This window comes from Gracilinanus agilis, chromosome 2 (assembly GCF_016433145.1).
Source record: "Gracilinanus agilis isolate LMUSP501 chromosome 2, AgileGrace, whole genome shotgun sequence".
NCBI lineage: Eukaryota > Metazoa > Chordata > Mammalia > Didelphimorphia > Didelphidae > Gracilinanus > Gracilinanus agilis.
The window spans coordinates 679312109-679329314 of record NC_058131.1 but is presented as its reverse complement, the minus strand read 5'-3'; the positions used below and the strand labels follow the sequence as shown (position 1 = coordinate 679329314).

The window sequence follows — 17206 nt, the reverse complement described above, 5'->3', positions numbered from 1 at the left end:
TCGGGGGACTTTCCCTTCGACACAGCAGGGTCTTCTCAGGAGCTCTCAGATGTTTTAGGGTTAGTCCCAAAGATACAAGGAAGCAAAGGAACGTCCCTGCTTACAGTTTGGCCTGAAACGCTTCTATAATTTGGGGGTACAACGACCCATGCCATGAGAAGGCTGCCAAGGTGGGAAGGGCCTGATGGAGGGCTTTCAAAGCCAAAACGTGATCTTCTTTTTGATCCTGGAGGAGCCAATGGAGTTGACCACTAGGGAGATGCCATGGTTAGACCTGTACTTTAGGAAGGCTGATTTGACAACTGGGACGTGGAGGGGAACAGAAAGAGACTTGAAGCAGGTAAGAGAACCAGAAGGCCACGGCAGCAGTCCAGTCGGGAGGGTATGAGGACCCACACCTGGGGGGATGAGTTCCATTTTGATAAGAAGATAATAAATTCCATTTTGGAGATGTTGAGTTGGGCATTCTGACAGGACAGTTGGGTGGAGTGTCCCAAAGGCTACTGGGAATGTGGGACTGGAGCTCAAGGGTAAGAGCGGAGCAGGATAGAAAGATCTGAGAATTATTCGTGGAAAGGCAACCAGTGAACTCATAGCAGCAGTAGCCGCAGCAGCGATGACCAAGGGAGAAGAGAATGGGGTTCATTCAGCCTTGGGGAGCACAGATCCTTGGGTAGCTGGAGAAGGGGGAAGCAGCAAAGCAGACTGAGAAGGGCTGGTAAGACTAGGAGGAGAATCAGGGAGGATTCAGGCGGTCCACAGCCCCAAACCAGCAGCAAGAACCAAGAGCCAGAGCCCTGGGGAAAAGTCAGTGTGCCCAGCACATTGGCAGCTTTAGGGAGAGCACCTTTGGCGGCCACATTGCAAGGCTCCAAGCAGCCCTCAGAGGCACACGTTCATCCGAGCTTGCCAGTTCCCTCCCTGCCCATTGAACTCAAGGGATCTCTTCTTTCTCTAGGATCGCCACCAGCTTCCCGCTTGGGATTTAAGGCCCTTCACCCCTGGCTCCATCAGGATTCGCCCTGCTCTCCCACCCCCATCCCCACCTCCCTGCCATCCCAGGCCACTGTGAAGAGCTCATCCCTCCCCTCTGCCCAGCTCCCAAGAAAGGACCCCCGGCGGAGAGGCGGCTGTTGAAAGTTTTTGTTTTATTTAAATAAAATATACAATCCGGTGCGGTCACCGTTTTTTCTGTTTTTAAAAGTGGAAGATTCCAAAATGGCCAGCTCTGCGGGGCGGGGAGGGGGGAGGGGGATGGCTGGGGGAGGGCGATGGGGACGGGGCGTCCGGGTGCCCCACGGCACCCTTCCCCCAGCCCAAGCTTATCCCCCACGAGCCCCCGATAGTGGGGGCCACGATGACGACCCCCGTGGAGTATCAGGGGCCGGGGGCGCCCCCCAGAGTCCCAGCAGAGGAGGGGGAGCTGGGCCCCGCCCTTCTAGCGGTTCACTTAAGAGATCAGCGGCAGCGCGAGTGCCCGCCCGAGCACCCCGGCTCCTCCGGCGTCTCCCTCCTGCCCGTCATTCCCAGGAGGGGCGCCGGCCCTGCTCGCAGGCAGAGCACGCGGGAGCCTCCCTTAGCCAGTGATTTTGAGAGCACAAGGAGCGCGCCCGCGCCCCTTCCCACGCCGCCCCAGAAAACAAAACCGAAAACAACCCGCCTCCCCACACAGACAGCTCCTGCGCCGGAAAGCCCACCGTTAGAGCTCAGTCCCTGGTGTCTGGAAGGCGGTCTAAGAGCCTGTTTGTGGGGCTGCAGAGTCAGCCCACCCCCGCCCCGCAATACCTGTAGGGGAGAATTGGGGGGGCGGAGGATGGGCTCACACCCACGTCCACAGAACCTTCCCGCTAGGAGAGAACTCCTGGACCATCCGGGCTACCACAGTACAACGTCCAGCCTCGCCTTGAAGACTTCCAGAGATGAGAGACTCACTACTCCACCACGCGAATTGTGCCGGGGTCGCAGCCATTTAAACCTAATCTAGTTCTTATCTGCTGCCGGGGAATAGCCAGCCTTGGCTGCAATTAGTGCCCAGGCGTGGCTCCCTCTACTTCTGCCCCCTGGGGCCAGGCAGGGGGACGCTAATCCCCGAGCCACCGGCCAGGCCTGGAGGACACGGATCACATCCCCCCCAAAGTCTTTTTTTAGCTTGGAAAGATCATGGACAACACAGAGAAAACCAACCAATCAGATCCTGTCCATCTGGCACAGTAGGAGCATGGCTCCGGGCTGGAGTACCAGGGTAGTGCCCAAGGGGGAAGTTCGGATTCCCAAAGCCAGACCTTTCCCCAATCACACTGTCTGAGAGTGGGCTGAGTCAGGGTATGGCTGATCTCCTCAAAGAAAAAAGGAAAAAAAAAAAAAAAAAAAGGCCAGCTGGCCTCTCCCTCCCCACCCACCAGGCCAGCTGACAGAGTGGAGTCCCCTCCCCTACAGAGCCTCAGCTACAAGTTATTGTTGAGGATGCTGCGAAAAGCCCAGAGTCCCGTAGTGTTACTTAGAACTACCCTGGTCACTCCCCACCCTCCTTGTCTAGACGTCCTGCTGGGTAGGCTTCACAGGCTCAGAAACCTGGAGGTACCCACATTTGGAAAGAATTCCCTTGGTCCTCTGGGGGCAAACCCTAGCTTGCAGCCCCTCATCCAAGCCCCCTATTGATCTAAACGTCCAGCTCTCCCCAGATGCTCTGATCTCAAACCTCTTGGGTGGAGAATTCTGAATTTCCTCAAGGTCATTCCAGAATGCCCCTGCAGTAGGAACTCAGCCTCTTCTAATTCTCCCAGCCCGTGAGCTCAGTTCTGGGCTGCCACTGTTCCCTTCACAACTCCAGCTCAAAGGTAACAGGTTAAGTTTGATTACCAAGAATCTCTCCCAGTCTTGACCTAGGTCTCTTGCAGAGTGAGGCTGACTAAAGAACAAAGGTATAGGGGAAAAGAGAGTCTCAGAGGCCAACTGTTTCCTAGAGGAGCCAGAGAGAGCAGCAAATGTCCCACCTAGCACTCTGCTTATCGTCCCCCAAAATCAATCAATCCAAAAAACATTTATTAAGCATCTACAATCTCCCCACTGAACCAAGGACAGAGATCAGGGTAGCCAGACCTAGTTCCACAGGAATGGGGGGGGGGGGTTAAGGGGAGCAGAGTTGAGGTGGTAGAGTGGAAGAGTAGAATTCAAGGGGAAGTCTTGGTGAGTGGTCATTTCTGTTCTTTCTTTGGAGGACACAGGATTGGAGCTGGCATAATCAGCAAACCCCCCTCCCATTCCCACTTCCAATCCCAGATTCTTCCTACTCCAACCCTGGGCAAAGTCCACACACTTTCCATAATGGCTGCTATTCCAGAATCCATAGTGGTTCCCCATTGCCTTCTGGACAGTGAGTTGACAGACCTGAATTTTAGACCTTGGCCTGAATTCTGCCATGGATAAGCTCTGCAAATGATTCTGGGTAAGTTATTTCTCCTTTAAAGTGAGGAGGAATGGACTAGATGCTGTCTAAATTTCCTTCTAGTTCTAACATTCTATGATCCAGGATTGAGGATACAGTATGAATTCTTTAGGATGGCATTCAGTGCTCTCCATAGTCCAACCCCCATTCTATATGCCCATTCTTTGATCCAGGGGGCTCGCCAAAATCCATCAACCCAATAAGCTTCTTTAATTTCCTCCTTGTTACCCAATCGCACCATTAACTCAGCTCACACCATTGTCCCAAATATGGAAGTCTCTTTCTCACTCCTATCTTCATTCTTCCTTGGCCAGCTTAAGTCCACTCCCCACTCTTCCCCAGGAAGCTTTCCCCCCTCATCCTAGTCTGCAGTGACCTCTTCTCCCTGCCTTCCACCCCATGGTACTCGCTGTCTTCACCTTTCATTTGGCCTTTTATTGACTGTTTTTGTTTTTGTTTTTTTGCTATTTAGTTTTCTTTGTATCATCACTCAAACTAGATTTTGAGTTTCCTGAGGACAAGGGAGTGTCTTCTCCATAGCACCTAGCACAAGGCTAGGCAAACAGGTGATGCAGAGAATTGAAAGGAAGCTTTTGAAGGGGTGCCTTGTGGCCAGGGGAGCCCATTTGTGTTGCTAACAGTCCATCTTTGGCTGCCAGATCACAACAGGATATCTCCCCTCCTCACCACTCCCAGACAGATGCTGCTGAGACACGGACAGACCCACCTTGTTGCTCCCTGGGTCTTGTGACTGATATGGGGCAGGGCAGGAGACCCCCTGGGACCCTGACCCTTAAAGGGCCTGAGGACGGAGCCGTGACCTCAGACCCTCCAGCTCGGTCCCTTCCTCCATTCTCAGGGAGGGTCTGTGCTTTTAGCTGGGAGGTTTCTGCCTCACCGAGGCAGGCGGCAGGTGAGGGGCTGCTGGGGAGCACTGAAGTCCTTCCATCTGGGAGCCCCGTGCCCAGGAAATAAGGAGCCCCCACTATAAAACTGGGGCAAAGAGGGCCTTGGGAGAGGAATCTTGGAATATGGAGCTGGAAAGACCTTAGAGATCATCCGATCCAGCCCCCTCCCTTGAGAGATATGGAAACAACCTCGGAAAGAAAGGGCAAATGGCCCTGGGTTCCCCAGGGAGGCGGGGGCAGAGCTGGGAGGGGGCCCCAGGCTTTCGGACTCCCCACTCCCTGACGTAGGGGTGGGAGGGGGCCAGGTTAGGTAGGGGACCCTGCTGAGATGTCTGCAGGTAACTCTGCTCGATCTCAGCAGTGGAAGTCCCTGCCCTGAGGCTGAGGAGGGGGCTGCCCTGGGGTCCCGGGCTCTGGGGAAGGAGGGGCTCTACAAAGCTGGGCTCGGGGGGCCTGGAGGCCCTATGTACACTATGGCCTGGGCTGCCAGGCACTGTTGGGTTAAAACTACAGCGAGTGTCTGTTTTTGTCAGTATCTACATGGCTATACAGGGCGCTATGTGGCTATACATGTACATTCATACATACATACATATACATATCTATAGCTCATTAGGTTCTTGGTAGAAAATTGCTAGGCCAGCCAACCCTGACCCCGGCTCCGTGGGGAGCCCCCCCTCCCCAACTCCGTGGGACCCTTCCCCAGGGGAAGGCGGAGGGGGCGGAGGTTGGGACTGAGGTTGGAAAGGGGACGGGATGCTCTTCAGCCTCTGGAGCTCAGGTCCCTCTGCTCGGGGTAACCTCCAACAAAGAAGGGGGGATCGTTTCCCAGGGAAACCCTCTCCCTTGGCCGTCCCCACCCCGGACCCTGTCTGGCTCCCCAGGACAGCTCTGACTTCCCTCCATCCCCCGCATTCTCTCCTGGGCTCTCAGGCCCTCCCTCCCGCCCCCCCTTTCCTCAAGTGGTCAAAGAATCTCTAAAAGCAAGTGACCCCCCATCGACAGCTCGAGGAATGCCTGGTGCTCTCCCGTCCTGGGCTGTGCGTGTGTGTGTTGGGGGTTATTATAATTATTACTGTTATTGTCATTTTCCTAATCACAGTTAAACCTGAAGAAAGGAAGGAGGGAGAAAGAAAAGATTCGGGGCAAGAGGAAGAGCCCGAGTTCAGAGGTTAGAAGGCAGTTTGGAGCGGACGGGTGGCTCTGGAGCACCCACCAGCCCTGTGGATTCTCGGCCCCGAGGGGCAGCAGTCAGGGGGGGGCCCCCAGGAGAGGCAGCTTCAGCCCCAAACAGCGGTGGGGGTGGGGGCAAAGAACCTGAGGACGTCTGCCGAGGCAAGGTGACTCTCTGAGCCGGGCCTGTGCCAAAGGGCCTTCCAAGGGGTCCAAAGCCCCCGCCTCCACCCCGGAAAGGTGGGAAGGCAGCCACGGACTCCCCTGAGGAGTGAGGGGAGCCCCGGAGCAGCGTCTGAGCCCCATCCTGAGGGAGGGCTGGTTGAGAGGCTGAGATGAGCTTGAGGTCCTGTGTGAGGCGGCCTGGAGCGAGAGGCGGGGTGCCCCGGCGCTGGGGGATCTGTGGTGGGGGGCTGGAGGCAGGGGGCAGAAGCAGGGAGCCATGGGAACCTGATGCCCGGGGTGGGGCACACGGAAAAGTTCTCCCTGGGCCTGGGCTCTGACTCGGGGGGCTGAGGCCCCTGGGTGTGAAGGCCACCGAGGACACCCCTCCGGAGGCCCCCATGGCAAAGGGCAGCCTCTCCGGCTGCATTGGTGACATCCCTAATGCACTTGGTGGGACGGAGGCTGGGGAAGAGGCTCCAGGTGGTTGAACCAGCTGACTTGGGCTAGAGGATGGGGAGCTCGAAGAGCCCGGAGGCGGCAAGAAGTGTTCCAGCAGCCCCAGCCCCCCCGCAGCCCCAGCCAGCGGCTGCACCTGAGTGCCCGGAGGGGACCGGCTCCGGCCAGGGAGCGGAGTGAGCAGCGGTGAATCGGAGGAGGACAGGGAGCCGCCCGAAGCCTTCTGGAAGTGGCCGAAGCCAGTGGCGGCCGGGGTGGTGGGGGCTGCCGAGGCCGTCTCCAGCGGGGAGCCGCAGGCTCCTGGCGGGGGCGGTCCGGGGCCCGCAGGAGGAGAGCTGGCCGAAGAGAAGGGGCTGAGGCCCGCCGGGGCTGAGAAGCCGGCCAGCTGCTGGATGTGGAAGGACGACGAGGAAGGAGTATCCAGCTGCGACGGGGTGCTGGCCGGGGACCCCAGTGCGGACGGGATCAGCGAGTGGAGACGTTTCAGGTGCCTCGGCGTCTGCCCGGGGCCCAGCGAGCCCAGCCCAGAGCCGGCGCCCGTCGGGGGTCGGAAGATGGCGGCAGGGAGGCGGGGGTGGTGGGTGAGAGCGATGGCCACAGAGGTGGTCGCAGCCGCTGCCTGCAGGGGGGCCTGAATCAAGGGCGTCCAGATGACCGGAGTGGGAGTGGAGACTGCAGCCGACTGAACGTGGTGTGCACAGTGCGCCATTTCCCGGTCGTGTTGCACGATCTGCTGGATGATCTCATTCTCCTGGTAGTTGAAGACTCCTGAGTTGAGGTCATGTTGGACTTTATGCAGAAGGATGGAGTTTTTCTTGCCTGGAAGGAGCAGAAGGAGGGAAGAACAGATGATTAATCAATCAATAAACATTGATTAAGGGTCTGCTGTGATCCAGGGACTGTGCCAGGCTCTGGGAATACCAAGGGGGGGCCCTCCTCAGGGAGGCACCATAAGGAGTTTCCGTGGGATTGGGTGAAATGGTCTGCGTGTCTCTAGGTCTCTACAAAAGAGACAGGACATGATTTGGGACAGCAGGAGAGAGAGCCGAGATCCAGGCGAGAATAAGAATTATGGACAAATGCTCCTCCTTGGGCAGGGGCAAAGCTAGGTCCTGGATGCCTTCCTAGAGCTGCTGCACGACCTGCAGCCAAGTTCCTCAGTGTGTCTGAGCCTTGGTTCTTCCCTCTATAAAATGAGGAGGGGTCAGCTGTACCATCCCCTTTCCCTTTTGCTTCATCCACATGGCGGCTCAGCTAGCTCCCCTGCCACCGCTAGGCTCAGCTGGCTCCCCTGCCACCGCTAGNTGGCTCCCCTGCCACCGCTAGGCTCAGCTGGCTCCCCTGCCACCGCTAGGCTCAGCTAGCTCCCCTGCCACCGCTACTCACCAATTCGGTCCAACCGGTCCAAAGCCACAGTCTCAAAGGCTCGCCGCATCATGGGATATTCCTCTAGAACCTCATTGAAGTTGTCCACAGAGAGGGAATACAAGCGGCAGTAGGTATCCGCTCGGACACTGGCCGTGCGCCGCCCTCGGGTCAGCAGGCATATCTCTACAGGGGAGAGACAAGACGAAGGACAAAGGAGATGTGAGATATGGCCCAAGATGAGGCACGTGTCCTTCAGCAGGTCCAATCTGGGACAACCTTAAAATGAAGCCCTGGTTGTAGTACTGGTTCTTAAGAATCCTGCTCAGTGCATTGATAATCCAAACGACAATTGTTGGAAGGACTGGGGGAAAACAGGCACATCGGTGTACAAGACTGATAGAGCTGTGAACTAGGGTTGCTCTTCTGCAAGGCAATTTGTAACGACACCTAGAAAGTTACTAAATCATGCATCCCTTTTTGACCCAGCGGTACCCCACATATGCCTCAAAGCATATTCCCCAAAGAAATCAAAGAAAGAGGATAAAGATCCATATGCACACAAAAAAATCGTATTCCCTCTTTTGGTACTGGCAAAGAACTGGAAACTAAGGAGATGTCCTTCAACTGGGGACTGGCCAAAGCCATTATGGAACTATGAGAAAGGATAAGGAAGATGCTTTTAGAAAATCTGGGGAAGACTTGTATGAACTGCAGGGTGAAGTGAGTAGAATCAGGAGAATAATTTATGTAGTAACACTATTATAAGCACAAACATCTTTGAGAGGCTTAAAAGGACTCTGACTGATGCAATAAACTACTCATGACAAAGCAGGCTCTCCTGACAGAAAAGGGATGATAGGCTCAAGGTGCAGAATGAGATATATATATTGGCCATGACTAATGCAGGAATTTTGGGGGGGGGAATTGATATTTTGTTACAAGATTTATATTTTCTTTTCCTTTATTCAGTGGACAATAGTGAAGAAGTGAAAGGAAAGGTAATATTTGTTGATTAAAAAAATAAAATCTAGTTTAAAATATTTTTTTTAAAATAGGGAGCCTTATTTCTGATCTGGATGATCAGCAACACCCCATCTTCCCTTCTACTTTTGCTATCTGGCCCTGCCTTAGCACGGGTGGTCCTTATTACTCTGATTCTATCTCTCTTGGCTTTACAGGCAAGATCTCAGCTTCCTTTTTTGCCCTGTTCCCCCTCCTGCCAAGGGGTTATCAACCTCCCGCTTCAAGGAGCACCTTCTAGTGGCTAGGAGAAGAATGTAAAGGGATTAATTGCTCTTGTAGCTCAGGCCTTGGCAGTCTGTCGTCCTATTTTGGGGGTAGGGGAGACAGAGTTTTATCTTACCTCCAAAGTAGGAGCCATCTGCCAGCTTGGTTTCTTTGTTGCCCTTGGTGAGGACGCTGACCACACCATGCTGAATGAAGTACATCTTTTTACCGATGGTGCCTTCTCGGATGATATAGTCACCTGGCTGGAAAACCTCAAACCGCAGCTTCGTCAGCATCGATGTCACAAAGTTGGGGTCTGCATTGGCAAACAGGGGCATCGAGGCCACCAGCTTCCGGCAGTTAAAGTTGATAATCTCCTATTTGGCCAGCCATGGCAAAGGTGGGGAGACAGGAGCAGGAATGGAGAAGGGTGGGACAGAGAAATCAAGAAGTAAGTACAAAATTGGGCAGGGGAACCCCGGGAAAGACGAGGCAGATAAAAACAAAAGAAGACGAGAGGAAAAGAGGTTCAGAGGAAGAAATAATTAGGGTCCAGCATGAGAGCAGAGACTAAGAGAGAGGGTTTCCCGCCCCTTTCCTCTACCCCACCTCTCTAGGTCCCTAATGGAGGGTACATTTGGTGAATGGGGGCTCATAGCTCTCTGTCTCCCAGTGGTTGATGGCACGCTCACCTCCCGTAGTGGCTCGCTCAGCTCGCCCAGGATGCTCTCCTCATCAAACATCTTGCCCTGGTAGCGATGCTCATAGTAGTCATGGATGCGCTGTCTTGTGTCAGGTGGGAGTTTGTGGAAGGACATGTACTGTTCCACTTGCTTGTACTGGGGAAGAGAAAGAAGGTGCAGAGGTCACAGGGTAGGCCATGGGAGAGGAAGGGGGGACCCCTCAACTCACCCTGAGGAGCAACAGAAAGATGGAGATAGAGAAGGGAAACAGATGTTTTAGAGGGGGTTCTTGATCAGAAGCCCCCAGAGGCAGGACCATGTGGCCAGGTCAGACCCTCATGTGAGACAGATAGACCCTGGTCTTAATAGCTGGACTCTATGGCTGGATTGGGGGAAGGGATTTTAGAGCCCTAATTCTGAGATTTAATAGATCGCAGGACCTATTGAGCTGGCAGGAACCTCAGAGAGAATCTGGTCCAGCTCCATCATTTTAGAGATGAGGAAACTGAGACCCAGGGAGTAACTTGTCCAAGGTCACACTGGTAGTAAGCAGCAGGGTTGGGATTCAACCCCAAATCCGCATCCTCCAAAGCCCCCAAAAGTTGGTCTCAATTTTATCTTCATTCCTTTCAAGGCCAATATATTTCTTCTAAAAGTTCCACCTTCTTCCTCATGGGTGCACAGAAAAGAAGGTAGGGGGTGTTTTTGTTTAGATGAGGAGAATCTTAGTGGACCAGGGCAGTGAGAAGAGGCTTGGGTGTGGAGTCCTAACACTGAGACTTGAATTCAAATCCCACTTGGTCTTTTATTTGTGTGACCTTGAGCAAGTTACCTCTTTCTCTGAGCCTTAGTTTCCTCATTTGTAAAATAAGAGTGGGCCTTGATGATCCCTGAGGTCTCCTCTAGCTCTAAGTGCCAGGTTCTCAATCTAATTGAGAGAATCAGAGCACCATGGGATATGGGATTTAAGAGGCATCACTGGTAGAGGGCCAACATAGGACTCCCTGTTCCACCTATAGCAGGGAAGTCTTGGCCAGTAAAGGACAAGTAAAACAGTAAGTGGTCAAGGAAGAAAACGGAAACCCCATTTGGGAGTGGATCTCTTTGGTCTTCTTCCAACAGAGTTTTTATTTCCTCACACATGCTCCCCGGGCAAAGCCCCATAGATACTCAGAGGACCATTGTACCCCAAAGATTCCTACCCCAACATCAGACCATGAATGTGTTGTTCAGCTCTGTTAATCAACTCATTCATTCATTCATTTGACTAGCATTAAATAAGCAATGTGTCAGGCACTGGGGAGGCAAAAACTCCCACCCAAACAATCCCTGCCTTCAAGGAGTTTACATTCCTTTACAAGGAGGGAAAAAGAAGATATAGACACACAGAAAGATGTAAATGAAAAATATATGTGAGGCAAAAACAGAGTGATTTTTAGAGATATTGGTCATCATGTGGCATAGTGATGGCATCAGTATCTTGGGTGTCAGCAATCCTAGATAATTCTCCTGCCTTGTTGTCATTGTTGTTCAGTTGTGTCCAACTCTCCATGACTCCATTTGGAATTTTCTTGTCAAAGATACTAGAGTGGTCTGCCATTTCCTTGTCCAGCTCATTTGACAGATGAGGAAACTGAGGCAAACAGGGTTAAGTGATTTGCCCAGGGTCACCCAGCTAGTAACTGTCCGAGGCCAGATTTGAACTCAGAAAAATGAATCTTCCTGACTCCAGGTCTGACACTCTAGCCACTGTGGCGCCTGGCTGCCTAGTTGAGTCTGGGAATGTTCTGAGGCTAATGTGGGAGGCAGCTTATGCCAAGGTAGAATGTGGTATGAGGTGAGGTGACCCTCAAACTAAGCAGTGTGGCCAGGTAGCACTTATGAAAGACATTGGTGAAGAACACGTCTGGAAAGGTCACTTGGAGCCAAATTGTGAAGGGCTGGAAGGGCAAAGCAGAAGAATTTGTATTTCAGGCTACAAGTCTGTGCTGAGGTCATACACTCATTACTTCTTGCACTGAAGAATTAATAGTGATCATTAGGATAGCAACAAGCATTTTTGTTGCTGGCATGAGTCCTGGCAAGGGCAGCTAGGTGGCAAGGTGGACAGAGCAACGGGCCTGGAGTCAGGAAGACACCTTCATCAGTTCAAATTTGGCTTCAGACACTTACTAGCTGTGTGACCCTGGGCATGACACTTAACTTCATCTGCCTCAGTTTCTTTATCTGTAAAATGAGCTAGAAAAGAAAATGGCAAACCATTCTAGTATCTTTGCCAAGAAAAGCCAAAAATGGCATCATGAAGACTCAAACTTGACTGAAAAGGACTGAAGTGAGTCCTGGCATCAGGAACACGGGTCAGAAATTTGGAATTAGAAGGAACCTTAGAACTCGTCTACTCCAACTTATTTGTTTTATAAATGAAAATGAGGCTGAGACAGGAGAGGTGACTTATCCAAGGTCACAGAATGGTCGGTGCCTAATCCAGTCCTCTTCCTAGTGCACCATGATACTGTACTAAGATTCCCAGCCAAGAGTGCTACAAGGCTCTTATTACAGAAATAAAAAGCCCCTGGCGATGTGACAGGGGCGTTTTCCCATCCAGCAGTCCTGCCTTCCACGGCCATTAGATGGGGAGCTGGTCCATGCTGGACACAGGGAGAAGGAACCAGTATCACCAGTCCCATTGCACTCTCCCCTCCCGGCAGCCCATCACTGGCCTTTCTCCCCTGGGTTTGTCTCTGAGTATGTGGAAGCATATGAACACGTGTCACACAAATGGTACACAGAGATGTGTGCGTTTGAGGGCTGCGTCTGCGGAAAGCGAGTGAAGCATGTGTGGGGAGACGGGCATCCTCGTGTGGGTATAAACACCCTCCTTCACAGACAGCTGCCACCAGACTGTTTGCATTCTCAGGATTCCCACAGCCATGTGTGCTCAGAGCTAAGGAGGCCAAGGTCATGGGTGCGAGCCAACTTTGGGGTAAAAGACGCCACCCAAAGAAAAACTGGAACACTCTGCCAGCCCACTGGCCAGAGACTCAGCCCCGACCCAGCCCCCAACTCTGGCTACAAAGCACCCCTTAAGCCCAGCCACAAACTAGCCTTTAATCCCCCAAACAGCTCCATCCCTAGTTTTATCCTAGACTGACCCCTAACAAGGAGAGTGCTAGTCAATATTTAACAATCAGATATTAGGGAAAAAACATACACACAACATATAGGTAAGTGTTAACATTTTCTTCGTCACTTTCTTAAATTTGGACAATCCACAAAACAATAAATCAAGTCGGGATTTGGTAGTAGTTGCTGATTTCTGGGGTGTAAATGCTGTCACTGAAAATTTAACAATGGGTTCTTGGAGCCGACTCCAGCACATCCCTTCCCCTAACCATGGGCAAAGACTGAGCCTTGATCCCTTCCCCAACTTCAATGGTTCTCCAGTCACAAAATGATCCTTAAGCCTAATCCCAGTCATTAGTGACCACTAACCCCTATGGACTGACCCCTTAATTCTATCAGAGACTGACTCTAATTGTGACCAAACCCCATCCCAAGGTTCCCTTCCACTCCCCACTCTACCAGCTTCCTTCCCAGCTCTAGGCTCTGTTCCATCCCACACAAGTCATCAGTAGACTCTCTACTCCCCCTTTTCCTCTCCATCGGTCCAGTCTCTACCTCTCTCAAGGACCTGATCAAGTTCTACTCTTCTAGGAAGCCTTCCCTGACCACGTGAGTCCACAATGATCTCTCCCTCCTCTGAGTTCTTGCTGCCTCCCAGAAACACAGCTGAGTCAAGAGCTGTCTGCCCAGTGGGGCTCGATAAGTGCTGACTTCCCTCTGCCCTCCCTTTCTAGAACAGCAGAAGCTTCAGCTCTCATTCAGTCCTCTGCTGGGCAGGTCAAGGTTGGGCGAGGGGAAGGTGAGGGAGATGAGTAATGATTTGCCATGAATATTAATGCAGCCAGCACCAGGGCAGACAAAGTCACCTGGGCCCCTGGAGAGGCAGGCGTGGCTGAGAGTGAAGGCTGGAGCTCACTGGGCAGGAAGCATTGCTGGACTAGCTGTTCCTACAGCTACGGCTCTCCACTGGCTCCCATCCATCTATTTTGAGAGGGAACATCTCTAGCATTGGGCATCCTGGGGAGAGAAGAGATGGGTACCCATCCCAAACCATATCCCTGTCTATGCACGAAGGATGTTTACACATATGCCTACGGTAGGTTCAAGGCTCTCTACAACCTGACTAACCTTGGAGTCAATGTGATACTGTCAAGAGTGCTGGATGTGAAGGTAAAGGATCTGAGTTCAAATCGTGGCTCAGCAGCTTACAACCTTTGTGACTACAGTTAAGTCGTTTAACCACTCTGGGGATGTTTCCTCATTTGTGAAATGAGGGGTTTGAATTTGATGACCTCTTAAGGTCACTTCCATCTCTAGATGTCTGATCTCCTATCAAATCTGATCTCTCTGATCAGAAATCAAATATAAAGTCCTCTGTTTGGTGTTCAAAGCCCTTCATAATCTAATCTCTTCCTGTATTTCCAGTATCTTTACTCCTATCCATGAACTCTACAATCTAGTGACACTGATTTCCATGCTGTTTCCCACACAAGACCTTCCACTTCCCAACTTTTTGAGTTTCCATTGTCTCCCCCTACCTGGAATCCTCCTCACCTCACCCTCTCCTCTGATCTTATTCAAGAGGTCTTTCCTGGTCATCCCTTCATTGCGAGGGGTTGCTCTTCCATTTTGTGGTTCTTCAGTCATTTCAGTCTTGTATGACCCTTTGTGACTCCATTTCTTGGCAGAGATACTGGAGTGGTTTGCCATTTCCTTCTCCAGTTCATTTTACAGATGAGGAAACTGAGGCAAACAGGATGAAGTGGCTTGCCCTGGGTTATACTGCTAGTAAGTGTCTGAGAGCCAGATCTGAACTAAGGTCTTCCTAATAACAGACCAGGTATTCTATGCACGGAGCCACCCAGCTGCCCACTGACATCCTATCCCATCTGTTTTATATCTAGTTGTCTCCCCCAGAAGACTGTGGGTTCCTTGAGACCAGGAACTGTCTTTTGCCTTCCACTGAATCTCCAGTGCTTCGCTCAGTGCCTGGCACAAAGCAGGTGCTGGAGAAATGCTTGGCTCCTGGTCTCTGATCTTAATGTCACTCTGCTCTCCTCCACATATTCTCTGCTCAGTTAAACCTTTGCCTTAAACCCAAGCCCTCGCTCATTCATTCCATATACCTGAAAGGCCTTCTCTCTACTGGAACCTTTGGACCTTTGGGATTTCAACTTATCCTTTAAAACCCAACCCAAATGCCACTTTGTACAGGATTCTGATTTCTTGATTCTCTGATTTTCTCCATCTCCTCTCCACTGCCCAACTTCACTCCCAACCTGATCTTTGTCCTTTCAGATCTTATTCTCTGCTCTGTCCTTCTCTTATATCTTTATCAGACATATATTATATTAGTATAATAGTATTATATTAGAATAGTATAATAGCTGCAGCCATCCCTGTCATAGCTCCCTACCAGACACTATGAAGCCAGGCATGGACTATGTCTTTGTTATAAGTACTTAAGTTCAAGTTACAAATGTGCCATGAGGGACATTATGGAGGTCTAGATCTATCCTCGAGACCACCAAATCCAGTAAGCCAGTCCCTCAGGCTCCTGAGAGCTATTCAGCCTCAAAAGTGCCCTTTGACCTGTTCCTTTCCCTCTCCCTTGCCTCTACATCCAATCAGGCACCAGATCCTGCTTTTTTTTCCTTCAGAATATCTCTTGGATCCATTCCTCTTTCAACATCCATTCCCACCGGGTGACTCCCCCTAGACTAGTATCAGTACCTTATCTGCACTTTGTGGTCAGAGTTGGGGCTGGGTCAGTCTGGTCCAGGGCCCCCTGCCTCTGGTCATCCTTGACCCCTCCAATCCACCATTCACATCATGTCAGGTCAATATGGACTAGTGCTCACATCATGCAGTCTCCCAATCAACTAACCCTGTGCCTCCCTTTGCCTATAGAATAAAACCCAAGCTTGGCATTCAAGGTCCTTTACAATCCAGTTCCATCTTTCCAGGTTCATCTTGGATGCAATTCTTACAGATCTGTACCATGTTCCTTCCATAGAGGAGAGCTGTTAGCCACCTACCTCTACTATTCCTTAAGCCTTCCATGCCCTCTCTCTTCCTGTCCACCTCTTCATACTACCAGTCCTTCCAGTCCCAGCCCATTGATCTCCTCCTCTGAGTTCCTGTAGTAGAATCCTGTCTTCAAACATGATTGTCCATACTGCTATCTGTCTGCTGGGTGTGTTCATGCCAGTCTTCCAATTGGATTGTGAGCTCCCATAAGGTGACTCTCATAGCACTTGGGGCATGGAGGTTCACCCCCTTATTTCCTATCCCAGAAGAAGGTCAACAGACAGGTTACTCCAGACTTCCCCTGGACTACCTTGGGCACCATGTACCAAGGAATGCTGCTGGGATTGGAAGTAGGTAAACACCACTCACTCCAAGAAGCAATAGGGCATAACACATCACACAATCATCATTAAGATCACAACTCTTGGATTCAAGACACCCAAGCTAAAACCCTAGGTAGGTCCCTGCCAACTAGCTGTAATACTGTAGGCAAGTCCCAACCCATCTCTTGATTCCTGGCTTCCTTCCTCATCTGTAAAAATGGAGCCAATATCCACTGTCTGGCAAAGTGGTGGTGAAAAAAGCACTTTGTAAACTGTAGAGCATTAGAAGAAGGTGACTTGCTAACATTAGTCTTGCCAGCCATCAAGGGCTACCCCAGAGAGCCCCTCTCTGACTTACCTTCTCCTGGTACTGGCGCCTCGAGGAGTCCAGTGACTGGATGAGGGCTGTGGCATGGCCGATGAACATGGCGTAGCAGGTGGCACCCACGATCATGCTGAGCATGGTGAGCCAGACGTCCGACATGCCCACTGGTGCCTGCTTCCCATAACCTATACAGAGCATGTGGCTCATGGCCTTGAACAAAGCATAGGAGTACTGCTTCCCCCACGAGTCATTCTGGAGACAGACAGACGGACAAATAGACAGACATTATCTTCCACATCCACAGAACAAGGAACCTGGTTTAGGGTTGGAATATTAAATTTCCAAACCAAAGGAAGGAAGACTCCTGGGGAAGAAGACTTATATGAACTGATGCGGAGGGAAGGAAGGATGATGATACACATGCTGACCACTGGAATGTAAAAAAAAAAACCAACCAAAAACAATTCTCAGAGGCTTCAGAACTATGATTGGCTGGGACAACCTGAGGCTTCCACAGCCTGAAAGGAGGGCAGGTCTCTCTCCTCTCTGTGGAAAGGTGCTGAGCCGTGGGTACCTTCCTACAGAACACGGTGGACCTTCCCATTGCCACATTCCACCCTCGAGTTTCATCTGACCAAAGCTATGATTTCCTATTTGCTTCCCCACCTTCCAAGCTTTTCCTTGCTTTGTTAATTATGGACACCCTGCGCCTGTGTTCCAGGGAAAATATCTTGGCTGGGACTGAACCAGGCTGGGCTGAAGCAGGAGGATCCTATCAGATATAGTCAGGAGGCTGATTTGTTGACTTTGTCAGAGATAGATCAGGAGGTTCTGTTGTGTATGTCTGTGGCGGGGAAGGAGATGGTGAGAAAGGGAGGAGTCATTGGAAAGTGGTAGTTATTTTTTTAATTCTTTGTTATTGCCATAAAAAACACACTTCCATATTGGTCACTGATGTAAGAGCACATTCAGATATATAA

At 51.5% G+C, this 17206-nt stretch overlaps 1 protein-coding gene across 1 annotated transcript in view; it reads right to left on the bottom strand.

Annotated features, from left to right (window-relative positions):
* Positions 1-5518: 5518 nt before the first annotated feature.
* HCN4 (hyperpolarization activated cyclic nucleotide gated potassium channel 4) overlaps positions 5519-17206 on the bottom strand; it is a 131549-nt gene continuing 119861 nt past the window's right edge. The window contains exons 4-8 of the mRNA XM_044662844.1: positions 16260-16478; positions 9435-9581; positions 8879-9119; positions 7534-7698; positions 5519-6966 (exon numbers count right to left, since the gene is read on the bottom strand). Of these exons, the coding sequence (XP_044518779.1) occupies positions 5519-6966; positions 7534-7698; positions 8879-9119; positions 9435-9581; positions 16260-16478 (2220 nt within the window). The remainder of the gene's footprint in view (positions 6967-7533; positions 7699-8878; positions 9120-9434; positions 9582-16259; positions 16479-17206) is intronic.